Source organism: Miniopterus natalensis, chromosome 15 (assembly GCF_054644295.1).
Source record: "Miniopterus natalensis isolate mMinNat1 chromosome 15, mMinNat1.hap1, whole genome shotgun sequence".
In the NCBI taxonomy this organism is placed as follows: Eukaryota; Metazoa; Chordata; class Mammalia; order Chiroptera; family Miniopteridae; genus Miniopterus; species Miniopterus natalensis.
In genome coordinates, this window is record NC_142095.1 from 50,187,724 (window position 1) to 50,215,406 (window position 27,683).

The following is a 27,683-nucleotide window of genomic DNA, read 5'->3' on the forward strand; positions in this document are numbered from 1 at the left end:
GCGCAGCCCGCGGGAGCCCGGCTGGCGCGGGAAGGGGCCGTTTCTACGCGGGGCTGTACTTACCGAGTGAAGGCGAGTTCGCCCTCGCTGCCCACCGGGGCAGGCTGGGAAGCAAGCAGGCTGTTAGGAGTCCCTTTATTTTAAGGCAGGCTTGCAGGCTAAAACTTTCTACTGCCAAGCCCTTCACTATTGCTTTTTTTGGCTCGTTTTAAATAAGGACTCGGCGCCTCCTCTCCGAGGCCTGAGCTGGGAGGAGGGGTGACGGCCGGAGAGCGGGCTGGGCCCGTCCTTATTAATATTTAATGGCCAGGTCTGCACCCTTGAGGCAGGTGGGGCGAGCGGGCGGCGGGCTGCTGACATTGACAGCGGATCCGCACGGGGGCCGCCCGGCGGGTCCACGCGCCGCCGCCCGCGGCCTTCTGGGAGTTGTAGTTCTCGCGGGAGCCGCGGCCCCGGCGAGCCGGGAGAGCCCGCGCGGCCGGACTACAATCCCAGCGGCGCGCGGCCCCGCCCGCGGGCGGTGAGGGCTCCGGCGCCGGCGGCCGCGCGGGCTGAGCCGGGCACTGCGCGGGGCGCGCGCTCGCGGGACCCAGGCCCGCCCGCCCTCCGCCCCCGGCGCGGTCCTCACTTCGGCGCCGCGCGCGGACGCGAGGCCGGAGCCATGCAGTCCGAGTCGGGGATCGTGCCGGATTTCGAAGTCGGGGAGGAGTTTCACGAAGAGCCCAAAACCTATTACGAACTCAAAAGTCAGCCCCTGAAGAGCAGGTGAGTGGTGACAGCTGGAGGGCGGTGCGCGGGCGGCGGGGGCTCGCGCCGCCCACCCGGGGCGAGGAGAGCCGGTCGCCGGGCTCGGGCGCAAGGACCCCGTGCCCTTGCCCCGGGGCAGACGGCGGACTGTCCCCGCCGCTGGGGTCTGCGCCCGCGCCACGCGCCGCCGGGGGCTCCGCCCCAGCGCACTTCGCGGGCGCCGCGGGCAGGGGGGTGCTCGCCGGGCCGGGACCCGCGGCCGAGACCGGCGGCGGGGAGCGAGCGGGCGCGGGGGTGGGGGAGGAGCGCGGCCGCGCCGCCCGCGGGGGGACGGCTGTCTCCGGTGAGCCCCTCTCCTGGAGATCCGCGGGCGACGGCGGCGCGGCCGGCTTGCGGGATCGGGGCGTGACGTCGGAGGGAAGCACTTAGCTCGCCGCCGTCGCCTCCTAGCAATCGTGCCCTCTGGGGAAAGCCGCCCCCGGCGCCTCCAGGTGCGGTTTCCCGGCCCCGCCTCTCACCTGCCGGGCGGCGGCGCCGGGCGCGGGAGGCGGGGCAGCGGGTGGGCGTGTCTCGCGTGCGGGTTACCCTCCGCGGGGACCCGCCGAAAGCCCGGCCTTCCCGGGAGGGGAGAGCCTGGAGCTGGCGGCACTGCGTGTCCCCTGCGCGGCAGTGATAGGTATTTAATTACTAGGGACTTAAAACTTTTTAGGAGAGGCGGGAGGGCCGGCCGGCCCGCGCCCGCCGCACCTCTCTGCCCACTTCCTACGCCGCCTCCATTCCCGCTTCTCCGTGCCGCGGCCGCCCCGCACGTCGGCGGTGTTTGCCCGGGGGAAGTGGTCGTCTGCAGCCGCGGGAGCGGCGAGCGGTGGTTTCCACGCCTCTCAGCCGCGGGATGAGACGGGGCGATGTCACCGGGCGGCCAGGGGCTCCCGCGCCGCCTCCAGCCCCCGCCCCCTCGCCGCGGGTAGGCCGGGGGCGGGGGCCCGGCCGGCGCGGGAGGGGCCCAGAGCCCGGCGACTGGAGACGGGCCGAGGCGGAGGGGCGGCCGCGGCCCTGCCTCCGGGAGCGGGGGCCGGGCGTGTTTGCGTTTGGGCTCTGTCAGCCCGAGTCCACGCCGAGGGGGAGTCTGAGGCTGAAGCTCCTCTGCGGACGCTGAGGGAGGGGGGCCTCTGCGGTTCGATGCGTGGACGCAGCCTGGCCGGGCTTTCTCTTCATAATGGCCGTCCTGTGTGAGCACACACTGTGTGCGGTGGGGGCGGGGAGCTTGGAGTAATGCTGTGCAGAGGGTATTGTTGGCTACACTCACTGGGGCTTTATCTGCACTGGCTGAAGGGGCCAGTGTTTTCCTGAGCAGCCTCTGCTTTTGCTTCTGTAAGCAAATGCTTGCGTTGCCCGAGAGGGAGTGTGCGCGTGTGTGCGTGTGTGCGGGCGTGTGTGGGGTCCTGAAAGAAATGAACTAACTGGGCTGTTTGGAACCTTTTGATGGTAGCTGATGGAGAACATTGAGTCTGAGAGAGTGAGGAGAATGCCATCTGGAATAACCTGAACGGATGCCGCGGGCCTCGCGTTGAAGGCTGGGGGCCGCTCTTTCCCGGAGGCGCGGAGGCCGAGTGGACGCGGTGGGTGGGTGGCCCCCGCGCCCGGCAGTGTGGCTCTGGGGAGAAGTGCTTCCCACGCGGAGCTAGAAACAGGTGTGGGGCAGAACCTGTATGGAGAGCAAGGCTGAACTTAAAAAGTTGTCAAACTGTCTGCAGAGCAGGCACATGCTTTTTGAAAGAAAGCAGTTAAATAAAATCCGTGAATAAATATACGAGGTTGGCGAAAGTTCCCTGTACTGTTTTCCTTAGTTGTCTGCCGTATTGTTTTGAACATCTGTGTGTGTCTTTAAAGGGGCCACGCATTGTTCAGGGTCTCCTCATGGCTTTTTCCTGAAGTCTTTGACGGGGCACCTCCCTTCTTAAAAGTCTTGGTTGGAAAAAGTTGAAATTGAAAGGTTAAACTGCAGTATTTATTTTGTCTATCAATTGTATTCTCCAGAGTGTGTGCTAGGATTGAAAATACGTCCAGAGTCTGCCCACTTCTCATCAACTCCTCTGCCACCACTTTGGTCCAAGCCGTCGTCTGCCCTCGCCTGGGTTATTGCAGTAGTCTCTTAACTGGTCCTCCTGCCTTCCACCCTCACCTGCTTTCGTGGGTTTTCAAGACAGCAGCTACGAGTTCCTGTTAAAACTGATTCTCAACCTAGGGGCGGTTGTGCCTCCCAGTCGTTTGGCAGTGTTTGGAGACAGTTTTGGTCATCACGACAGAAGGGAATTGCTCCTGGCCTCTTCTAAGCAGAGGCTGCTACCATCCTACTGTGCAGGAGTGAACAGTTATTTGGCCCCAAATCGTCACCACTGATGTTGAGAAACCCCTTGTTAAAACCTGTCACATTGTGTCATTCTCGACTCACAAAACCTCCAATGGCTCCTAGTTTCACTAAGACTCGAGAGCCCTCGAATGGCCCAGGTGGCCGACATGGTTGAGCTGCCTATCAGCTCCGACTTTGTCTCTTGCTGCTACTCTCTTTGCTCCCTCTGCTCCAGCCACGTAGGTCTCCTCGCTGTTCTGGAACGCTCCAGACCCCTCCACCTCATGGCCTTTTATGTTGTATTTGCTGGCACCTGTGCCTGGACCATCCTTTGCCCAGAGAGCCCCGGGGCTCCTTCCCCCACCATCTGCAAGTCTCCCTTGAAATGCCATTCTCATCAAGCCTGCCTTGACCATGCTATTTATAACTGCTAATCCCGCAAACTCCCATCTTCCTTGCCCTGCTCTGTTTTCCCATGGTACTTATATTATAACCTGTTCTAGAATATTCTGATAGGATGTGTTTATTTTGTTTCCCACACCAGACTGCAGGCTCCAGGGGAGCAGGGATTCTGTCTCTTCCTTTTTTACTGTTTTCCCAGAGCCTAGGACAGAGTTTCTCAACCTTGCTCCATTGACATTTTGAACTGGATGATTCCTTGTTGTGGGGGCTGGCTGGCCTGAGCACTGCAGGATGTTCAGCGGCATGTCTGGCCTCTGCCGACTAGAGGCCAGTTGAACCCCTTCCCACTTGTGACAGCCCGAAACGTCTCCAGACATTGCTAAGTGTCCATGAGGGAGAGACACACTGTGTTGAAACTCTGGCCTAGAACAATGCCTGGCACATTTACATGGCACTCCTTTCAAAATAGATACCACCAGGGTCTCTGAAGAGGCATTTATTCACTCTTCACTTGGGCCAAGCTCAGATAGGCAAGTGCTTCATGAAGGACACATTTTCTTCCTCACCCAGCCCTCCTGCCTGTAGGGATAGGCAGCTGCTGGGTCTAGATGATGGCAGCCACATTTTGATCCTACTTCCTGGCAGAGCTGTGTCGCAAGAAGACACATGCCATGAGAAAAGGTTCTCGTGAAGAATTGTTTGCAGGTGGGTTATCCCAGCAGGTTGTCGAAACCGTTGTGTGCTGTGGGAATGCACTCTGAATGGTGGTGCCAGAGGAAGAGCGCCCACTATCACGGGTGAACCCAGAACTCACACGTCAGCATAGTCAGGTTGGGCTATTGTATGAGCTCCTAGCAGCCCAGAAACTCTCTGTAGGTATTTGGTACCTGAAAAAAATATTAATAAATATGGTACCATCTTTGGGTTCACATTTCTTTTGTTTGGTTTCCTCAATTCTGTGGGCTTTGTGGTTGCTAATGCCCTTTTCCTGGACAGACTTCAGAATTGGCTTAATGTAATTTCAGTTTCTTCTCAAATTTTAGTGATGTTTTAGATAAGTTCCTGCAAATTAGAAATGAGTGTTTGGTTTATAATGGTGGGACAGGATACTGTGGTGCTTCTTAAATGCTGATCCATAGAGAGGTGTGTGAAGTTTTCACAGGTTTGTGGTGAAATGAGGAAGACAAGGACTGTCATGCTACCTGCAGAGTCACGTGCACATACCTTAGTTTAAGGTCACTGCCATTTCATGGATTTATTTTGAGGTATTCCCTCCTGCCTTCCTATTAAACATACCCTTTCTTTTATGAAATGATAACCCATTCTTGGGAAAACAAACTTGTCAATCTTTTATTGGTTTCTTGAAGAATTTCTTGATCTTTCTGGCCTGCCCAATCTGTAGGGAACCACAGCATGGAGGTTAACAGCATCGTCTGGCATCACTGTCTGTCTCTAACTGGCTGAGTGACCTTTGGCAGGCTGGGTGGCCTTTGGCTTCAGTTTCCTCATCTGGGAAATGGAGGCCTGCCTGCTTGGTCTTCAGAACATTAACTGTGGAAGTATTAGCATGGAGCCTGGCACATAGCAAGTGCTCAGTGAAGTTGGCAGATGTAGTTCTTGTTAGTTTATTACTTAGCAGTGAGTCCTAACTTTCTGGAAAGTGTTTGCATTGATTGAATTTGGCTTGCTTCTCTGAGACCTGTGTTGTCATGTAATAAAATTATTCCAATTTTAGTAAATTATTCTTTGCTTTCATCCTAAGGAGGCATTCAGACAATTTATTTTATTTTATTATTTTATATTTTTGTTCCAATCCATAATGGTTTCTTTGAGTTGGTTTAAGAAAAGCTGTTGTGACATCAGCACATACGTAAAAATTCATATTCAACGTGTAGCTATTGAATTCTAGTGCAAATTAATACCAGTAATGCTAGCTAACATTTATTGAGATGTACCAGCCACTGTTCTAAGTGTTTTTACATGTTAACTTGATCTTGCAAAACTTTCATGAGGTCATAGTAACAAGTATAAAATAGATTCAGTGACATAGAAGCATGGATCAGACTGACAAATCTCAGAGAGAAGGCGGGGATGGATGGGTAGGTGGGGAGAGATTAACCAAAGAACTTATATGCATATATGCATAACCCATGGATATAGTAGTGGGGTGAAGGCCTGGGGCAGGGGGTGGGTGCGGGATGGAAGGGGCCAATGGGGAAAGCAGGACATCTGTAATACTTTCAACAATAAAGATAAATTAAAAAAACCCAAACCCACTAATGATGTTTTAATTATAAAAAAACGTAATGCTTCTACAGTGCTTAACTGCCTGCCAGGAAGGATTCTGAGTATTTTACTTGTATTAACTCAGGGGACCCTCACTTCAACCTCGGGTGTAGACACCTTTAATCCTCATTTTGCAGAGAAGAAAATTGAGGCATAGCAAGTAGATGTGCTGGATTCAGTCAGAGGCCATCTGGCTCTAGCCCAGGCTCTTGTCCACAGCTCGCATGTCAAGGGCTCTGTGCATGACCGTGGGAAAGGTGGGTCATTGGTGCCTTCTCCAAAACTCACTTCACGGGCTGAGGGAGAGAATGTATGGATCCAGCTCAGCATACAAGACAAGGGTGTCATCATTATGGGGAGGTGGGCATCAGCATTGTGAATTTAATAGAGGAAGGGAAATTGGGGGGCAGTTTTGTGAATAGGGGTATTTGAGTTTGGCCTTGAAGGTCAAGCGATGCTCAAACATATTTCTCTACAACATTAAATAAAATGTTAGATGCCTTGGAGAGCACGCTCTTAAAATAGACCATTAGGGTATTTGGTTATCTTTTAAACTTCCAACCAGAGTCCCAGCTCTTCCTCGTGGCCCATGGGTACCTGGTGGTGGCAAAGAGCCTGGATTGGATGCACGGACAGGTTCAGAGGGAACAGGGCTGGAGGGCTGTGCCCACGGTTTGCCACTTAACTGCAATGTCTATGTCCAAGACACTTAGCCTCTTGGAATTTCAGTTTCTTTATCTATAAAACAGGGTCATTAGGTTTGTTCTTTGAGAGTTGTAGAAGTTTTGAAATTTCGGTAAAATGTCTCCAGGCGCTTCGCAGAGTGCCCAGCACAGGCTAGAGGGTATTGGCAATTCCTTCTTTCTCTTTTGTCACGATTGCAATTTCCCCTCTGCAGGCAGTATCTGAACAGTACCTGAAGCAAAACAGACAGAATTGAAGCGCCTTACCTGGCAGATGTTCAGATCTTATTGTGCAGATTAGTTGTGAGGTGTGATTAGATGGAAAGCTTGATTAAAGTGGGATTCTCAGTGCCGGTTGTGAGTGGTTGGAGATTTCCTTCTCCTGAGCACTGCTATTGATAGAAAATACTTGAGTGTGTGTGTGTGTGTTTAATTCCCTTTGAGTTCTGCAGTGCAGTTTGCACAGGCTGATGTTTATATCTGCTCCAGTTGTGCAAGAAGTGGAAAATCTCCTTTTTTTAGAACAGGTCACATGTGCTTACTGTCAGGAATAGGACCTCAGTGTAAAAAAATGTATCTTGGGACAAATCAAAGTTACTAAATTTCTCTCTCCAACTGCTTTGTTTCAGATCTGGCAGTATTAGGATAAATAATAGGAAAAAAATCCTTAGTTAAATTTTTTAGGGTCATTTTCAAGGACAGTAAGCAAGAGTTTCATTTGTTTTGTGTGCGTGTGGTTTAACTATAAAATATACTTTGCTGTTAGGTTTGATTCATCGAAGTAAATTATAAAAATGTGTTTGACTCAACTCCAAGTATGCATTATTTGGGAAAAATAGTCCAAAAGATGGGTCAAAGGCAGTGAAGTCAGTCACCACATGCTTTTGATACCGTGAAGGCAAGTTTGCCATTTGTAAGAGGCTTTTGTGAGCCCCCTGAACACTGTGTACTCTAGGCAAGGAATGCCACGGTTGTGCAGTTGGCATCTGGGGTCTCTGAGGAGAGTCCTGCACCGTTCTGGTCCAGAGGATTTGGGGAGGACCAGGCTCCTCGTTTCTTGGTGGTTCTGAAACATGGCTCCCCATTTCTTCGCTACTTCTTTCCCTCCTGCTGCCTTTCATGAATGCCCTGAGGAATAAAGAAGACTCCTTTGGAGTGTCCACGGGAGACAGCCCTCCTGAGATTCGGATCGACGAGCCTCTTCTCTTCCATGGCCAACCTCTTTGAGCTTCTTGCGTGCTGGACTGCTGAGTGCGGGACAGATGGTAGCTTATCGGCTGGTGCTGAACCCAGGCAGGTGCGGGGCTCTGGGAGTGGTGAGATCCTGGTGAGACAAAGACTACCAGGGAAGGAAATGGAGCCCCGAGGTCATGAGGACCCTATTGTCCTCCCCAGGGCACTTCTGAAATACCACTCAGTCAACTTAAGCAGAGGCAGTATAACTCTGGTGTCAGCAGGACCTGTTTGTTTATTTTTCTCCCTTTCCTTCCCCTTGCTGCTCTCCTTACACCACTTTGTTAAGTGCCTGTAGCTGCCAGGCTCTGTGCTGGGCCCTGGGAATCAAACATAGAGCCACACAGGTGAAGTTACTGCTAGCAGCCTGCTTCCATCTCGGAAGTGGGGATGCAGTTAGTAATTAACCAAAGAGACGAGTGAGCTAATTTTTTAAAAAGTTTTTTTAATTGATTTTTTTAGAGAGAGGAAGGGAGAGGAAGAGAGAAACACCTATGAGAGGGAAACATTGATTGGCTGCCTCCTGTGCGCCCCCTACTGGGGATCGAGCCTGCAGGCTGGGTGTGTGCCCTGACCCAGAATTGGACCCGCAATCTCTTGGTGCACAGGAGGATGTCCAACCAACTGCGCCACACTGGCCAGGGCTGAGTGAGATAATTTTTGGTGCTATGAAAATCAGATAGAATGTTAATAGAGTGACTGGGAACGAAGGGGGCTTTATTAAATTGGGTTGTTAGGCATGAGCTCATGGAGGAAGTGATTTTGAGGCAAGACCTGAATAACTAAAAAAGTGTGCAAATCTTGGCACTACCATTCACTAGTTATGTGACTTTGGATGAGTTACCCAACCTCTGTAAACCTCAGTTCCCTCTTTTGTAAAATGGGGCAATAGTTCCCTTGCAAGGCTGCTGTGAAGATACAAGGTAATGCTAAAGCTAACTTTATAGGCTCTCAGAAAGACAGAGGATTGGTTTATGGTAATACTGTTTTCAGTTCGTGGTTGGGAATCCTTGGATGCGGAGGGCTGACTGTAGTTATATGTATATTTTTGACTGTGTGGGGTGGGGGTAGGGTGCTGGCACCTCTGATCCCCACATTGTTAACTGTGTATGAGCAGTGGAGAAAGAAATGCAGGCATTAGTCTTCCCTGTGAGTGTTTATAACTTGGTCTTAAGTGTTTTCCTAATGTTGAGTATGCCAGATATTTATGCTTGCCTGGAATAAAAGTGGGGGTGGGTATTGTTATTTTACTGTCCTTTCTTTTCTCTAAGACCACCTTACTCGAGTAGCCTTCTAGTTCATTTCACTGTTGGTTCATTGAGATCACTCATGTTTGACCATGCTTCCCTTCTGTTTAGCCTAGGAATGGGTTTTGTCTGGGTTTTGAGTCACTTTTTGGTATAAAGGAGAGGTCCAAGTAATCTGGGATTAAAAAGTAAAGCCCAAGACTGATTCAACAGATATATACACACACTACAAATGAATAACTCGTGTACAACTCCTGACTCCTGTCCTGTGTTTCGGCCCCCGCATCACGCTTCCTGTGTACGCTGATGTGAAAATGTCAGTGTTGGTGCAGAAATGAAAATGAAGAAGCCCTCCCACACGCCACTTCAAGTTCTCATCAGTGTCGAGATCCACAGGCAATGATGTGTTTTCAGTTCAGCCACTTACAAAAAATCTTCAAAGCATTTGAATTTCAGGAGCTGTGTTCTTTAGTTGAAGTACCCATGGAGTGGTAACTTTCAAAAGGAAAAATCCTGGGTTGTGTGGGAGCAAATATTTAAAATTCAAATCTGGTGAGTTACAGGTCTAGGGAGGGCACTGGTAGAATCCTGTTCTAGAAGAAAATTGTGGGTTATTGAGCAATTGTTGAGGAAGGCATCTGTGTCTTTGCCCTCCCACTCCACCCCTTCCCCAAAGTGGGATAAGTTGCTGAATCACTCACACATATTGCCCTATTTTCCCCAAGGTCAAGGGCAGATGGGAGAAGTGGTTCCCTCCACTAATGGAGCATGCACAGCTTGTCGTGTAGAGCAGGTTCCTTCTGGGGAGCTTGACTGGCTTCCATGGGAGGGAGATTTGAGGCAGAGAAGTAATTTGGCCTGATGGCAGTGGTCATGTATGGAACTGTGAAACGACAGACAGAGAGGAATGCTATCTTGTCTTTGGTACCTTTACTGTAATATGGTCCCAAATACTAACTGGTTCTAAAAAGCATGTCTTTCCAAATTTACCTTTTATTTTTATAACTGGAAATTTGAAACTTGGTGAAAAGAAAAACACATAGAAACCCTGAAGATGATTTTCCTGTTTAACTTGGAACCTAGTGCAGTCCTAATGAAGTCTACCAGACAGCTGGAGACAGTGCTGTATAACCGAGTCATGAACAGACACACAGATATTGTCCTAACCCCTTCTCCATCAAAAGGACTGGCTATATTTTTGAAGTTTTTCAGCAAAAGATGGAAAGTGGCTTTGCTCTGTTGTATTACTGAACCTACATAAGAGCATCATCTAAATTTAGAACATTGGCACCTCAGCCAATGGAATCCTTTGCAGTGAATTTATAATGCTTTTGGCAGAGAATGAGAATGAATAAACATTAACATAGTATTGGCCCGTTAGGGTCATTTACTGTTAGGGGAGAGGATGACACCAACTATGCATTCCTGAAAAAATTCTATTTATTTTTAAAGGGAGAGTTTACAGTAGCTTATGTAAAATAGTCCCTGTAAATATAAGTGACTGGTATGATTCCTGGTTGCATTTCAAATAAAAGTTTGTGCACTTGCTGCAGGGAGGTGTGCTTGGAGAGTAGCTCAGACAGATGGGCCCTGGCTGGTGGTGCACTGGGCAATGGCTGTGTAGACTTTTAGGAACCGCCACACCTTGCATCATTAGCATGGTCATTTTTCCACTGGTCTCTAGGTAGATAAACAATATTAATGTTTTAACTAGATAAATGCTAGATGTGTAAATGCTAAATGATGGGACTGTGGAATGCAATTTTTTTCATAGTTGAGATTTTGTTTGTTTTGAGAATAAATACACAGGCATTTCAATTTGTACATAATTCTTAACATAGGTACCAAAAATGTAAAGTCATGTAGTTGTGATTCTTTTCTAAACACTTATTCCAGTTACTGTTCAGCTTAAAATTTGGAGGCTAATCTTCCTTAATAGAGTATGAAGTACCAATATCTTCAAATATTGATATGCTGTTACATCGAAGTCCCACTAATTCACAATTTAATATCATACACACTACACAATCACATATTCAATCTTTCACAGCACATTACTAAAGTTACTGGAAAACTGGGCTGCCACACCAAAGATATTACAGGGTGCATGAAATTCTGACAGGGAGAGCCAAGACCAAGGAGTGGCTTTCTTTAGGAAACATTTCTACCAAATTCATGGGAATAGAGTAATTTAAAATGTTCAAGACATATTGAATGCATGACTGATTCCAAATTGCCCTTAGTATGCTTTGTATTATAGGATATAAAACTACCCCATCTGTGGAATGTTAAGCTGACACCCAGGACAATCAAAGCCCATATTCAATGTCCCACTATTTTCTGGTTGTACCAAAAAATAAACAACCAAGAAATTATTTTACCTCTTAAAAAAAAGCATTTACACTTAAAAAAATGGGATAAGGTGGAATTCCCTCCTTAAAAATGTTTCTAGAGCTACTAAAAAACCTGCATTTACAGAATAGTTGATAAAAATATTCCTCTAGGTTGTACAGAAGGAAGACAGGGACCATTGATGAAACAGGGTATATGATATCACTCAGACTTGGCTTCCTGCTCTCCTGCTTCATATGAGGCTGTACTCTGCCTGTTTTTAGTTTCTCTGTTTTCCGCAGGTAGATCTTAAGTTCCTGGTTGGTCTCTTTGGCCTGTTTTCCCTTTGCTTCCCTTTTCCCTTTCTTTTGTACTTTTTTGTCTGCAGATTTATCCTTTCCTTCCACCTTTTTTAGCTTTGTTTCCACTTTTGCAGGAGCAGGTTTGGCTGACAACCTGTCTGATCTCTTGGGCGTCCTGGCGGCGGGGCTGCGTGTGCTGGGTGCCTGAGGGCTGCCTAGTGGCTTCAAGAACCTGGGTGCCTGGCCGCTGCTGCTTCTCCCACCGCAGAACTGGATGAAACTGGATTGGGAGCCTTCGGCTTGCTCAGTGGAATGCAGTTCCAATGATCTAATGATAGTGATTATTGCCCTGGCTGGTTTGGCTCAGTGGTTAGAGCATTGGCTGGCAGACTGAAGGGTCCCGGGTTCGATTCTGGCCAAGGGCACATACCTCAGTTGAAGGCTGGCAACCAATTGCTGTGTCTCTCTCACATTGATCTCTCTCTCTCTCCCTCCTTCTCTCCCTCTTTCTCCCTCCCTCAGCCCCCCTTCCACTCTGAAAAGCAATGGAAAAAATATCCTCAGGTGAGTATTAAAAAAATATTTTAATGATACTGATTATATATGGAAGCTTTAAATCTTGTTGATGTTGAAATGAACGAGAGGGTTTGATGGCACTTGCTTGGTCATAATATTACAGTCACTAAAATTTAACTGCAGGGGTCTGAATGTCAAGGACAATTAATTGGGGGTTTACTTTTGGAGTCAGTTATACTGCTTGCCACTGCACCAGCCTAGTATACCACTCTTTTTCATTCTTGGGTTCATATACCTGACATCTTTCTAACTGGTCCTCACTGGCAGCTGACTTCCCTCTCCTTACATATTTCCTCTAGCGGACATTTTCATTTTGCCTATGCATAGTCTCTTTCCTAAATTCTTGTACCAACCCTTCCCACATGCTCAGCTCATGTGCTTCAGTTATAAGACTCCAGGGCTGGAGAATCTGACACAGGCCTAGCCACATTTCTTTATTCCAGGGATTAGCTTCAGGTAGGTACATGCAGACTCATGAAATGAATCTTAGGATTTTGCTCAGGTGTGAACAGGAAGAGATTCTCCCTTTATTTCCATTGATCTTGAACTTGGGAAACTTGAGAATAAGCTGCCACCATACCTTGGAGACAAGGAAAAACTAAGTCCTTAAATTAGGTTAATGTTAGTTTCTGTAACAAAGTGGCACACAGCAGTCAGATGTGTAATACATAGCTCTTGGTTGGCAGGCAGCTTTCCCCCACCTGCCAAATCAGGAACACAGGTTCCTTCCATCTTCTGGTTCTCTTGCTGCCTAGACCCCTGGAGCCCTTTCTGTCCAGTGGTGGAAAGGGAAAGATGAGTAGAAGGTGTATAAACTAAGGTCCAGACGTGACTGACATCACTTTTGTGCAAATTCTGTTGGCAAGGACCAATCTCCTGTCTACATCTGGATGCAGGGGCGAGACCTGAGAAATTGAGACTCCAGCTGGGCAGCAACAGCTCTACCCTAGAAAAGAGTACACTTTTTTGGTTGACAGCAAGGCATTGTTGCCATGGACCGAGTAGCAGTGTTTTCTCCTCTGGGTCAAGTTGTGCCTATCCTTGGACTTTTCTGTTATTTTACCAATAAGTTCCTTTGCTGAGTAAACATGGTTAACCTGGATTTTCTGCCACCTGAATGGAGACTGCCTGAGCATATACATTGTCTGAATCCAGCTCTATGCAACGCCTCCTATCCCAGGTTTGTTGATTAAAGTCACCACCCGCTGCTGTCCACCATCATTGCCACACCTTAGTGCAGTGGTTTTCAAAATGTGGCCCTCAAACCAGCAGCATCAGCATCACTCAGAAAGGTGTTGGAAATGTACTCAGAAAGGTGTTGGAAATGTACACTTTCCGACCCTATGGTAGATGTCCTTGAGTCAGAAACTGTTGGAGGTGGGCCCCAGCCGTTTGTGTCCTAACAAGCCCCCCGGGAGATGGTGATGCCCACACAAGTTTGAGAACCTCTGCCCTGATGCTTTTATTATAAGCCCTGTGTCCTATATTGAATTATCCTTGTATTACTGTTCTAGAGTGAAAAATTGCCTGGATTAGAGTACCTTTAGTGAAAAATGGTCAGGCCAGAGGTAATCATTGACTAATTCCTTACTGATTAAAAAAATGAAAATCCTTTCTAGGAAGGTAGCCCTCAGCTGGACATTAGTATAACCAGGTAGGGTTCCTGGTTGTCCAGATGTGATCGCTGAGTGATTTGGAGCTAACCCAGCTTTGTTACCATATGGAGCCGGCTCAAATCACACAGAGGCTTGTAGTTTAATCTAGATGCAAACTTGTGAAACTCAAAGCACACTGTAGTCACTTGACTGAGAGACATGGTTGGGAAACAGGGTGATGGTGGTTTGGAGCATGCCCACATGACCAAATTTGTTTTTCTCAAAACTTGTGCTGAATAAAACTTGAAATACGACTGTCAGCCTGTTTTCCTGCCTTAATGAATTCCAGACAGTTTGTAGAGTGTGGGAGCTTCCAAAACAGAGGGGTGGAATGACCAAGCAGCCGGCATCTGTTTTGTCAGACAGAGGGGTGAGCTGACAGAACAGTGGGCCTCCTGAGTCTTCCCAGGCTGTTCACCTCTGTGCGAGGGAGGGGCATGACCAACACGTGTCAGACAAGGTTGCTGTAGAAAAGCTTTGACTTTTTACTCACCAGGAGCTCTAACCTCCCTTATGATTAATCCTCTTGGACCCAAGTACCCAAGTATTCTTTTTATTTTTCTTGCATGCTGACCTTCTCCAGAGAAAAGGCCCTGATGCCTTTTTGACAAAGAACCTGTTCTTATCATACACTGGTTAGGAGTTCTCATCAGTCCAGTCTAAAGGGCTGAATTTAACCTTTTGAGTAAGAAGGATTTTTAACTTAAATTCCAATTTGACTACCTATGAGCTCTTTTATCTTTGGACAAGTTATTTTTGTAGCCTCTGTTTCAACCTAGGACTGAGTGGGGCTCCTGGGTAATAGTATGATTTAAGTCATGGGGTAATTGTGGGGGTAAAAAGCAGTAGGTGGGTTAAAAGCCAAGCCTGGTCTTAGTCAGGCTCTGCAAGTAACTGCTGTCCTCACTCTGGTTCCCTTCTGTCCACAGCTGCAGCAAGGCTTCTGACTTGAAATGCATTTTAGTTTTAGACACTTGAATAAAGAGAAAACAACATAAAGACAAACAGCAGGAAAAGAAGAGGTTCCATAGAAGAGGAGGAGGTGTGGGGACTGAGTGATCCCAAATGATCCCAAAATCGGAGAGTCAGCCTCAGGATCCTTGGGAGGGATGCAGGTCAGGTTGTGCTGGCCTGTGGGATGCCTGCAGGGAAGATTCTAAGGTGGCACCTGCTGTTACAGGAAAGGCCCTACTTTTGTTGCCAGAACAGTCTTCGTCCTCATGAAAGTGCTTCCTTTCATCATAATCATGGACTGAAGCCAGGCGGGGGAAGGAGTAATACCACGCATGACCAGGTTTCACAGCACCACTTGCCTGCGCAGCTGAGCTTGGTGCCTCCATGTGCGCCTCTGTCATTCCTGTGGGGTGTCAGGGGCCATAGCGACTTCCTGCAGTAGCTTCTCACATGTCACACGGCAGCCTCTTTCTATGGTTATCTTTATCCAGTAAACTCCATAATACCTGTATTATTGAATCTAAAAACCCTGGTACCTTTCACTCTGCTAAGATCTTTCCCTCCCAGTGTAGCTACTCTAAAGACAGGAACCTGTTTCAATCCGCATCAGTACAATACTTGCTTTTCTTTATCCAACATTGTCAAGGTGTAGTTGACAACTATGAATGGCATATATTGCAGGTGTATAATTTGTTTTGTATATGTATACAATTGTGAAGTGATCGCCACAAGTAGTAACTTGCTTTTCTTGATTCTCACAAAGTTTCTCCCCCAAACCTGGGGTTAAATGGGTTGCTAGAAAGCAAAGGGGTTTAGCCTGAATGGAAACCTTCCTTCTGAGGAGGAGAGTGCCCAGTACATCACACACACGGGTGGATGCCTTCATCAGCTGCAGGCTGGACGTGTTGCATGGATACCTACGGCACCTGCCTCACGGATACCCAGGGCACCTGCCTCACGGACACCCAGGGCACCTGCCTCACGGACACCCAGGGCACCTGCCTCACGGACACCCAGGGCACTGCCTCGTGATTGCCGTGAGCATCCATGAGGTCAGAGAGCACTGCCTGTGCAAGGCTCAGATGCTGCCTGAGGGCTGCTGCCCTTGCTGCTCCACCCGGCCATCCTCTCCAGGTTCCTGCTGCTAGGATTTAGGTTTACATGAGAATCAAAGTGGTTAATCTGTGCATGTACTGTTGACTCTACCATTACTTTGTCGCTGTTAAGTAAGATAACAATTTGATTCTCTAGAGCTGAAAAACACCTAGGCCTGGAGTCAGGTCTCAAATGCTTGGAATGCATGTAGCACGTTTTCCAATGTGGGCCAGCACTGGGTCAGCCCAGGAGTCTTCCCACAACCGTTAGCTGCTGTGCAGAGTAAGGGGAATGAACTTGATTACTAGTCAGTGGGCACGTCTGCCAGATCGATACGTACATTCACACAAGCATAGGTGTGTTTTTCAGAGCATTTGCACCCATTCTCTTGTAATGCCACTGCTAATTGAAACTTGAATTTGTTACATAGTTCCTATCCTGACTTGCATAAAGAAACAGGGAAAATGACCTTTTCCTCTTTGCGTGATTGAAACACAGACACACATACACAAAATCAAAAGATGCATCGAGCCTTGGCTGGTATGGTTCAGTGGTTAGAGTGCTGGCCTGTGCACAGAAAGGCCAAGGGTTGGATTCTGGTCAAGGGGGTGAAGGGCACGTGCCTCGGATGTGGATTCGCTCCCCACCTCCAGTTGGGGCACGTGCAGGAGGTAACCAACAGTCAATGTGTCTCTCTCGTATGGATGTTTTTCTCCTCCCCACCCCTCTCTCTTCCACTCTCTCTGAAAAGCAATGGAAAAAATATCCTCATGTGAAGATAAATCAAAAAAAGAGCAAAAAAGACACATCGAGTTAGGTGCCTTCCAGTGAGAGCCAATGTGCTGGAGGATTAATGAGAACGAGAGAATGAATGGTGGTCAGCCAAGGACCAGCCTGGTGGGCTTCGGAGCTCTGCGTTTCAGTGAGAGAACAGGATGAGTCCTCTGTGTGGGCTGGAGTTGAGAGTTAAGACACACATCACTAGGGGAAAGGAAATGGACAAGACAGTTTTGGAAGTTTCCAGATAGATGTATTTCTTGGGCAACTAAATAAGTGGACATTAAGAGTTTTGACTCTTACTTTCTTAGAGTTACAGTTTGGGAATTATTTGCAAGATCCTTGGGCAAATTTTTCTTCCCCATGAGGTAAAGTGATATTCAGAAAATATTTATTGAACCTACTGTGGAGTGAGAAGGTAATGTGAGCAAAAAAGGTCAACTCTAATCCACTGTCACCGTTGGCAAATGGATGGCTGTGGGAGGGTGACACAGAACCCAGATAGATCAGCAGGAGCCAGAGGACCTCTCTTCTGGGGGAGGGGAGAGCCCACTTGGTGTCACATTACTGACCTTGCAAAAGAAATATTTATTTATTTTTTGAGAGTAATGTGTTATTTAAACCAATACACCCAACATATTGTCAAGTCAGATGTAATCAATATAAATTTTTTACTGAGGTATAATTGACATAAAATTATATTAGATTAAGTTGTACCACATAATGATTCGATGTTCATACATATTGTAAAATGACCACCACAATAAGTCTAATCAGTCTAGTTAACATCCATCACTACACAGTTATAGAATTTATTTTTTCTTGTGATGAGAACTTTTAAGATTTACCCTTTAGGCAACTTTCAAATATGCAATAGAGTATTATTAACTGTAGTCACCATGCTGTAGACCCGTGACTTACTTAATAACTGGAAATTTTTACCTTTTTAGCCCTTCACCCATTTCACTGCCCTCCCCATCTGTTGTCTGCATCAATGAGCTTGATTTTTTTTCTTTTCAGATTCCACAGATAAGTGAGATCATATATAATGTAAGAGAGCATATATAAGTAAGAAATATATTTTAAACTTATATTCAGTGACAGCCTTTAGTGTCACTTAGTTTGAAGCCCTTATTTAAAAAATAATGTGTGTTTTAAGAAATGTCTCGACTTCTTATTAGCGATGGACCGTTGTTAAGGTTTTGTGAGCCTCAGTTTTCTCACCTAAAATATTGGGGTAATAGTATTTCCTTCTTCAATAGCTGTGAAGGCTTGGAAGATACTGTGTAACATTCCTGGTGTATGTAAACGCTCAATCCATTAGATTAGTAGGGGCAATGACTATTGTTACTACTATTGGTCCCAAGGGATGAAATAAAAATACATTTAGTTTTCATTATTTGTGGTAGTTATATTTTATAAAGTCACCACGAACATTTAATTAGGGAATAGTGAGCCGTCGCCCCGGGGGAAATAGAGTTAGGTTCCCCGTGAGCCTGTGGCCACATTTTTGTCAATTGACTGATACATAACCTTATCTTATGTGTGTTTCTGTTTAGAGACATTTTATTTCATGTATATTACAGATTTATTAACAGTCAACCCATGGCCAGTAGCACTGTAAGTCCTGTCTGAAGGATGCGTTTGGTACCTGCATGTTCTCCTTAGGGCACAGCACAGCCTTCTGGTGCTGAGGAGCGGGAGCCAGCACTGCAGCACTAGGCCTGGGGGTCATGTTAAACAGTGAAGTCACCCCAAAAAGCACCCTTGTTTACTATATAAGGGCTGAGACAAGAAGGCAGAGTGTCACCTTGTTTGACCCTTAGTTGGGAATGCACTCATTGGGTGACTCAAAATTTTCACTTCTCTGTTTTTAAATGACTGCAAAAATGCCACAAATACTGATTTTGGGGTTACAAATAAATTTTAGTGGGTAGGTGAATTCGCAAATAGAGAATCTATGAATAATGAGGTTTGACTATTAAAAATTTTCTTGGATCTGTCTTTCTCTAGCAATTCTTTCTCTGAGCTAAAAAATATTCTCACTGGGAAGACATTTTAAAACACTGTCTGCTCAACACTGTTGTGGGTTATACATGAAGCCACTATCCTAAATCTTTCCAGGCACCTGATCTCCCATTTTTGCTAGTTTATTTGCCAGTAAGAATGGCCCATCACTTTCAGATCTTTAAAGTTAAGTGGGACTGTTCTGATATGTTACTCTTTATTTTGCTATAATTTCTATTGTTTTTTAGGGAGGTAGAGTATAAGAATGGGACCTGGGAAAAGAACAGAGAAATTATGGGGGCCATTGCTGGAAAATCCAGCAGAAAGCCGTGGGACGGCTGAGAGATCCTGCTGTAGGAAGTTTCGAAGTAGCTGGGCTCAGCTTACTCATAACTCAGAAGATAAAGATGATGATTTTTACTTCTCAGTGTATTGGAAATTAGCATATTATAATGATCAGCATAGTCATTATTGTAAATATTAAGTACTTGTTGGGAGTGCTTGGAATTTTTAGGAAGGAGGGAAGAAAAAGCTTGTTTCCAGTAGGTGCAGTAGTTTTGAGTTGCAGAGCAGATAGATCCCGCAATTGAACAACAACAAAGAAATACAAATAGCAGTAATAATAGCAGCACCTACCATTTTTAAAGCCCTTATTACTGGCTGCGTCTTGTGCTAGTGTTTTAATCTTGTCTACATTTAGGGAACTGAAACTCACTGGGGTTTAAGTATCAAAAGTTGTGTCTTTTTCTGCCTTGTATCTGGCTGCCTTCTGCATTTTGTGCTGCACCCTTACGCATGATAAAAGGAATGGATTGTTTAGTCTGTATGTGTGTATGTGTGTGTATGTGTATTTGTCTTGGTCCTGGGATAAGGAAGGTACCTATGTAATTTTTCTTTCGTATTTTTACTGCTTTAGAAAAGTTGAGAAGCTGAAATAACAGAAATGAATAATTCAGATCTAGTTGAATTAAAAACATATTAAAGTACCTACTATCTACCAGGTACTGTGCTAAGCATTTTAGATGTTTTATATAGTAATTTAATTCTCATATGAGGCAGGTAGGGTCCCATTTTATAGATGAAGAAACTGAGGCTTGGCCATCTTAAGTCACTTGTCTAAGATCACTCAAATGAGGGAGGAACTAAGACTCAAACTGAGGACGGTCTGACCTCAAAGCTCACCCTCTTATCGGCCCTGCTGTGGTGGCTACTTCGTATATTGGGGTACCTAGGTGAGTCAGGGTATGAAGTGATTAGGGGTGGTAACTCATGTTGATTTTGGAATAGAAAGAGGAGTGGTTTTCTGAAGAAGTGAAGACAAGAGGCTCTGGGTGTGGTTGAGATCTGAATCCAAGATAAACAGGTCTATCTATTAAAGGTGCTCCCAGCAGCCTGGCTGCATAGTCCTTTGTTCTCAAAGCTGTTTCTGAAGAAGGAAAGGAGATAGGCTGTGAGGGCTCCCGGACAGTCGTTCAGAAGGGAATGGTGTGTAAACTGTATGTTTTTGCTCATTTGTAATCAGAGATCTCTGAATGTTCCTAGGCTATGGTACCAAGAAGTCTTGCCTACAACATCATGCCTGTGCTCTACCACTGAACATGTAGCTCCTAACATTTTGATGTTTTTCACTGACCTCTCCTTCTCACCCCTAACCTGACTTGTTAATTGCTTTTCCTGTGTGTCTTCATAAAGTTGTAGCCAGTCTGTTCCATTTTGGACTGTTTATCTTTGAATGCCAAAGGTCTTAAAGCATTATAATGTTGTGTAATGAACATAGCTTCTGCCTTGACGTGTGTTAAGAGCATTAGTCATGACCAACTATTGAGTTAAGTATTTTCAATAAAAGGATATAATGATCTAATAGAGAGGCAGAAGTTATAAAAATACTGAGTTGATGGCCTTAGTGATGAGCCATATTCTTAGTGGGTCCCATCAGGGGTGAGTTAGAGATTCACAAGCATTCTAACTCTTATTAATAGGAGAGGAAAAAGACCAACAATTTAAAACCCCACTTAATGCTCATACATACTAAGAAAAGTGTAAACCATCTGAGTTTTCAATGCTTCTGCTCTCGATTTGCTACCTTGTATGTATCTTGAACTACCATGTGAAATGTTGGAGATCTGCCTGAGATATTATCAGTAGGTACTTCTGGGCTGCATCTTGTCAGAAAGCCCTTCTTTCGCCTTGTAATGATCTCTCCTTGGCAAGCCATCAAGGCATCCTTCGCAACACCATCAGAGAGCCAGGAGTTTTCTGAGCGAAGGAGATGGGTCTTTACCTGTGGAGCTGACTTTATGAAGAGTTTTGGTCAGCATTAGTCATTGTGAAACCATGTGCCTGCTGCCCTGATTTATCTCTTTAGACATCTCCCATGGCAGAAGATTGAGTCCTCACTTCTCTGTTTCTGGGCATCTCAGATGTTGGAGGTACATTGATTTGCTTCTTACCGAGGAGTGTGAAATAGGTTCTGGTCTTCTCTGATGAAATATTGTCTAGATGAGTGTTTGGTAATCAGTTTAACAGGTTGATGTGTTGTCATTTCCTGGGGTTGGAGGTTTAAAGTGCACACACCGTGTACTCCTCTCCTTTATGCTGCCAGCAATCTTCAGTCGTTCCAGTAAACAGCTTCTGAGCTGAGTATCTTTTCTCTCCTAGAGAGCTTACAAACAAGGAAATCGCTTTAATGTCAGAATAGAGGGTGAAAACTGCATCTGTGCGCTGTGAAAAATTTCTCAGCAGAGTGGATATTTTCAAAGACTGTTCAAGTCAAAATATATTACTTGTGGGAAAACTTTTCCAGTAGAACATCTTATAATGATAATTATTTTCATGGTCATGTTAGGAATGTATGACATTTGGGGGTTGGAGGATGTGTGGAGAGATTTGTTTTCATCAGATTTCCTTGCATCTGTGGTGGTATTTCTGGAAGAATTATTGATCTCTAGTCCTTGTATTATGAATTTGAATTTATTTGCCATCATTATTAACAGAATCTGGAGATAAGGAGGTAGTTTTGAATGGGAGCCAGGCAACCTGTTGATGTAAAGTCTGTTTTACCTTTTGTGATTCCTATCATGTGCCCTGCCTCCTTCCTGGCTGGGCTCCATGTCATTTTCAGTAGGTAGCAATTACTGGTTTGTTAAAGAAGCCGCTCCTGCTGCCAAGGAGTCTATTAATTATCACCCCATCTCTAATTTGGCCTTCCTGGTGTTGAGAGGGTGCATGTAAGCGTGTGGCAGAGCTGCGATGGCATCTTTGTAATCATCTCCTTTCTGAGACGGCTCGGTGGACTCAATGTTCAGCCAGAGGGCCCCGGTGGCCCCGGTGAGTGTTCCCAGCCCTCTTTGGTGGGTTGCTTTGGTCAGTCAGGTTTGGTGTGGTTTTCTTCCCGTCGACTCTGACCTGAGGAAAAGCTAATGGTTGGCATTTATGTTGGGAATTCAGACCTATTCCTGGTCCTTCTCTGAACTCAAGTGGGACACCTTCAAAATACTTCAGTGGGTTTTCCCACCAGCTATTTTCTCTTCTGGGAAAGGAGACCATGGGCTTGAGTCTGCGCCTGTCTCCAGGAAGGTAATGCGGAGACAACCGCAGGAACTCGGCTGCAGTGCGCTGCACAGCAGATGTTTTTACAGGGGGAGCGTCTTCAGGCCACATTGGACCTGTGCTTCTGGTTTGTAGGTGGCTAGAGTGCTTTCTGTGTTCAGAAGTGTCCAGGTCACTTGTTCCAGTGAACGTTTTCCAGCAGTTCTGCTGGGTCTTGATTAGCTTTGGAGCGCCAGTGCTTCCTTTTCCACTTTTCGTGTTGGCTTTGGCAGTAGTGGTGTTTGGAGCTGCTCAAGTGATTCGCTGCACCGTGAATTCATTTTCCACGTTTTCACATGCGCTTTCCAGGTGTCCTCACACTCTCCCCCTCATGTGATCTGCAGTTGTGGCTCTGTCATTCTTGCTGGATCCAATATAAATGCTGATGTCACTGGATTTCTTCCATTTCCGCTGGAGGGGATTAACAGAAATTGTAAGAGAATACCACTTCCTCATTTTGCCGTTTTTCTGGACCAATTATTGCCCTTTGAGTCCCGCAGGAGGATGGGGACTTGGAAGTAAGTTCTCTGTCTTCAAGTTAAAACAGCATTTTTTATTTTCCTTTTTCTGTTAATGTTATTCTTCAAAACTAATGTCATGTTCAGGATGCTACTCTAGTGCCCTGTAATAACCCCAGACAGACTTTCCCAGGCCTGACTTTGCACATTGGTTGTCTTCTATCCTGGGTAAAGGGTGTTGAGTACTTCCCTTAAGTAAGTTTCCTTATATAGAATATTTTTACTCAACAGTCTTTCGCCAACTCCAGGCTGTTACTGGTATTAGGTGAAGGGTTGTGATTCGTTATATTTTCCAGAGCCTTTTGTTCATTAAGGAATGCCTCGCTCAGTCCCCATTGTTTCCTTGTTTGGAATCTGAGTGTTCTTTGTGACAGTTCTGATTGCTGACACCCTCGAACATTTATTTTTCTGGCTGTCCAGCCCTTGTCCTAGCAGTCGGAGTCTGGGGCCCAGGCTTTCTTGCTGCTCTCTTTGTGGTTTGGGTGATGGCAACCCTGAATCTTTCCTAGGAGTTCTCTGGGCTTCTCGGCGATCTGGGAGGCCACCTGGACGTGAGCATACATGGTGGCTGAGCGTGCAGGGGTGGCAGTGATCAAATTGCAGGCCTGTGGAAACAGAAATAGAAAGGGCTCAGCATTTGCACTTTCCTCTGGTGGCATTTTTGCTTATTTTGTGTATTTGGAAAAGGCAGCTGAATGCAAACTGCTGACTTACTGTTTTCCCTGGAATGGAAACCATTTGGATTATTTCAATGAGTTTTAGCTAAGATTTGTTTGTTCACAGTATTAGTTTTGTTTTCTGGTATCCTGTTTAGAATAAGACTATAATGTGTCTTTTTACTTTATGGAAATAAGTGTTACTTGGTGCCTCGGGATTTTGCAAACCATGAATTTGAAAAGTCATGTATTTACTCCAGAGTTAAAATTGAAACTCTTTAGTGAAAATTATAGATACATAAATATTTCCACTTGGGGTCAGTTACTTTCCTTGAAAAAACATTTTTTGGGGCTAAATTATTTAAGATTTCAGAGCAGTCTTTTTTCCTGGTTAATTTTCCCACTAATTAATTTTTCTAATTTTTAAAGGGAAAAGGAGATTAAGCAGAAGAATAGCACCCCACAATCACACGCACCGCACTGTTTGGTGTAAGGTGGGGACTGGTTCTTTTTCGTGGTCTTTGATGAGTGAGGAGATTTAGTTTAACTTTCAGTGGTAAGGTCTGGACTACCAATGAAAATAGAATGCCCTTCCTGTATGAACTCTGCAGCACTGGTTCGAGGGCCTCAGCCCAGGTTATGACTCTTCGATCTCTAAACCAGGGGTGGGTCGTAGACAGCCTGCGAAATCATTTGGTCTGGCCCTATCAAGGCCTCACCAAAGAGAAGCAGTTCCAGCCTTCCCATTAGGGGTGAATTAATTAAATGTTTGACCAAGCAGAGCAGGCTAATTTTTAAGCTGATAATTTTGTATGGCCCGTGAATGACATTATAAATATCCAAATGGCACTTGGCAGAAAAAAGGTTCCCCACGCCTGTCTAGAGCTTGTGCACTGTAGGAACTGCACGCACAGCAGCAGCTCTCTTCTGACATTCTGATGAGTTCTTTGAGCTGAGATCTAGGAGTGGCGCAGCTATCTGGAAAATATCTCAAATATCACTGCGGAGTTTTGGGTTAATTGTGAGTTTCTAAGAGTTCGAATGAATAGAATAAAGCAGAGAAAGAAGGAATAGTAATGAATTGGTTGAATTGTTTGAAATGAAATATTTTTAAAAAATGAATTTTTATATTTATCTAGGAAATGTTACTAAATATAAGAAAACCAAAGCTTAATAGCAGAAGGGAGGTTGGCATTATGATTTAGGTGTTGAATAAACTGTAACTCCCACTAGGTTGATGACCATGAATGTTTTTATTTACCATTTTATTCCAGCCAGTGACACCATGCAGGACCCAGTAGTTATTCAGTGAATGTTGAATGAATGAATGTGTTGGGAGGCCTGGTTCCAGGCCCAGCTATGCCACTAATTGTGTGACACCCAGAGCTAGCTATTGATGAGGGCTCTGTCTCCTTTTCCGTGCAGTGAAGGGTCAGGCCAGGCCCGTAACTAGGCGGTGCTGTGCTGTTCCTCCTCAGCCACAGCCTGGTAGATGCCACATGCACCTTGCTCTGCCCTGTGGACCCAGGAGGCACCCTGGGCTTCCACGTCTCACCGTGGATACTGGAGGTGAAACTTACTTGCTCTCTAAGAACTACCTTTTCTCTGAGGTCCCTTAAAGTCCTTCATTTTGGGTCATTTGCTTTTGATACCTCAGGCCCGATTACAGGTAGGTAATATTCTGTGCAGCTTCTTGGTCAGCTGCTGGTCACCTAAACAGTAGTCATGGCCCAGCATACATTATTGTCTCTCCGTTCAGCCATTTTTCTTGTAGATTTAGCAGATACAAATAGAGTGGGTCCAGGCAGTATTCCTCTGATGGCGTATGATGTTGAGGAATAATTAGATTAACAAAGTGTGCACTTTTATGCTCCCAAGTCCATTTATCCATCTAAGAGATGATTGTTTAAAACCTCCGGCCTGCCAGACACTGCAGGTGATAGCATGGCCGCCCCCTGAGACTGAGCTCTGCCTTCTTGTAACCCACAGCAACAGGAATGTGGTGCTAGGTCTGTAGTGGTAACTTTGGGGACAAACCATGGAGGGGGGAAGGGAAGAGTGAAATCTCCTAGAAGAAATGAAGTTTGAATTCATTACTGAGAGGGCTGCCAAGCAGATGAGAGGAAGGCATTCGGCAGCCAGGAGGCCTAGGGTGGGAGGGCGGTGCAGTGTGGTGCGTGGGACCCGTGAGCTTTGAGCGTGGCTGGACTGAGGCAGAGGGACAGCGCTCTGGATGCCAAGGGAAGAATGGGCCAGAGGGTGGCCGGGTCTAGGGCCACAGAGGCCAGTTAGGATGGTTCCAGCTTAACAATCTTTGTCAGAAATGATGATACCCATACACTGTTCATCCCCGACGAGAGGTTGTGACTGCAAAAGGATGCAAACCTTGGCCACTGATTTCAAGAGCAGCGAGGGCAAAAGTAAGACTGTGCACACTGCTTACTGGTGACGGTGGTGATGGCACATTCTTTCATTCATCATAGAGTTGATGCCTGCTCTGTACCACACGCCTGGGATGCTTGTATTCTAATGGGAGATACAGCCCGATAAACAGACTATGATAGACTGTGTGTCCCTTCTGCGTTACAAGAGCAAAATTCTAAGCAACTGTTCTATTCATAGATATCCCCCGCCCTTTACCTCAGCCGTCTCAGACTCAGACCAATAGGCTTTCTGCCCCCATAGTGAGTTTTGAGGGTAGAGTTAGATAAGCACTGTATTGTATGTGTTTTGTATTGTACATGCAAACGCACATACACAGATTAAAGACATCTGTCTTCATTCCAGACGTAGATAGGCATCCAGAATAAGGCATCTGAAGCCTCCCATAGTAAATCTGCTGCAGGTAAAGTTCCACATATTTTCCGATATTTTCAGAACTCTGATATTTTATATGGAATGATCCTGGCTTTTAATTCCTGACCCAAGAAGAAACATTTTGGCTTTTGTGGTCCTTCCACACATAAGTGGATCTTGAAGCCTGCTTTGGTGGCTACTTCAGGTTAGCTTTCATCTCCATGTACCAGGCCTTTTCCAGTGTTTGGGACTCCCGTGCAGGAGCAAGAATTTGCCTCAAGGCAACAAGGCTGGTAGACACTGGATAAGTGGCTTATTTGAAAGAGGTGTTTTGGTATAGAAAGGGCACTAACAACAAATTCTTCCCCTAAATGCAAGTCTCCATATTTTCCGTCCAACCCAGGAAAACCTGTAGATAATAAGGAGTCAAAATTCAGCTGTATGGATCTGATAAAAATTTCTAGGAAGCCATTCTAAGTTCCAGCACCATTCTCTGAAGGTAATGCTAATGCTTTCTAATTTATTACTGTGGGAATCGCCGCTGGTTCAGCTGGGACAGGCACATTTTCCATTTTGTATGACTTGGATAGGTATATATTACAGGGCTAAAATTCTGGAGTCAGACTGTCCTGGGTTTGAATCCCCACCACACTGGTGAGCAGCTGTTTGAGTTTAGGGCAGATTACTAGCATTGTTTTTGTTCACCTGTGCAATGAGGTGACTTTTAGGCATGTTAGCCTTTTTGTTAAATCTGCCTGGGTTTGACCCTGCTCTGCTTCTCCATGATACTGGGCAACCTGTTCTCTTTGCTTCTTGCTTTCCTTATCTGTAAAGTAATAATAGTAATAATAATATTAATAATTCCTAGCTCATGAGGATGTGGTAAGAATTAAATGAGATAATGCACTTCAAGGGTTTGGCATCGTACCTGGCACACAGCATTCAGTGCACCTGACTCAGCTGGTTTCCTGCCACCAAGACCCTGAGCTTTCTGATGTGTCCTGTAAAACCGTGTGATAACTTACTGTATCTTTTCTGAAAGTTAAGGCTTCACAAGGTACATTCATTGCTATATGCTTTCCTTTTTCTTTTTTTTCTTTTTTTAAATTGAAGACTTAATAATACAATTTTTGGGTTAGGATTGGGTTGCCAGATAAAATACTGAGTGTCCAGTTAAATTTGAATTTCACATAAAGAATTTTTTAGTATAATTATGGCCCAAATATTTCATGAGATACTCATAATAAAATATTATTTTTGTTCATCTTAATTCAGATTTAACTGGGCATCCAGTTATTTTTATCTGGTAAATCTGGCAAGGCTAGTATGGGGGTAAAACTTACCCTTTACCCTCGCATCCATTTCTTCAGTCAGATAGCTGTATGGATGCTTATGCAAACACAGTGAATAACACCCTTGGAACATGTGTATAGAAATAGTTACACAAATTAGATGGAATATTTCCTAGTATCTTTAGTAA

General features: G+C 45.7%; 1 protein-coding gene across 2 annotated transcripts in view; it reads left to right on the top strand.

The window, feature by feature from the left end:
• Window positions 1–661: 661 nt before the first annotated feature.
• Window positions 662–27,683, top strand: part of MITF (melanocyte inducing transcription factor) — a 207,993-nt gene continuing 180,971 nt past the window's right edge. For both annotated transcript variants that reach the window (XM_087825115.1, XM_087825116.1), the window contains exon 1: window positions 662–765. In XM_087825115.1, coding sequence (XP_087681241.1) covers window positions 662–765 — 104 coding nt within the window. The remainder of the gene's footprint in view (window positions 766–27,683) is intronic.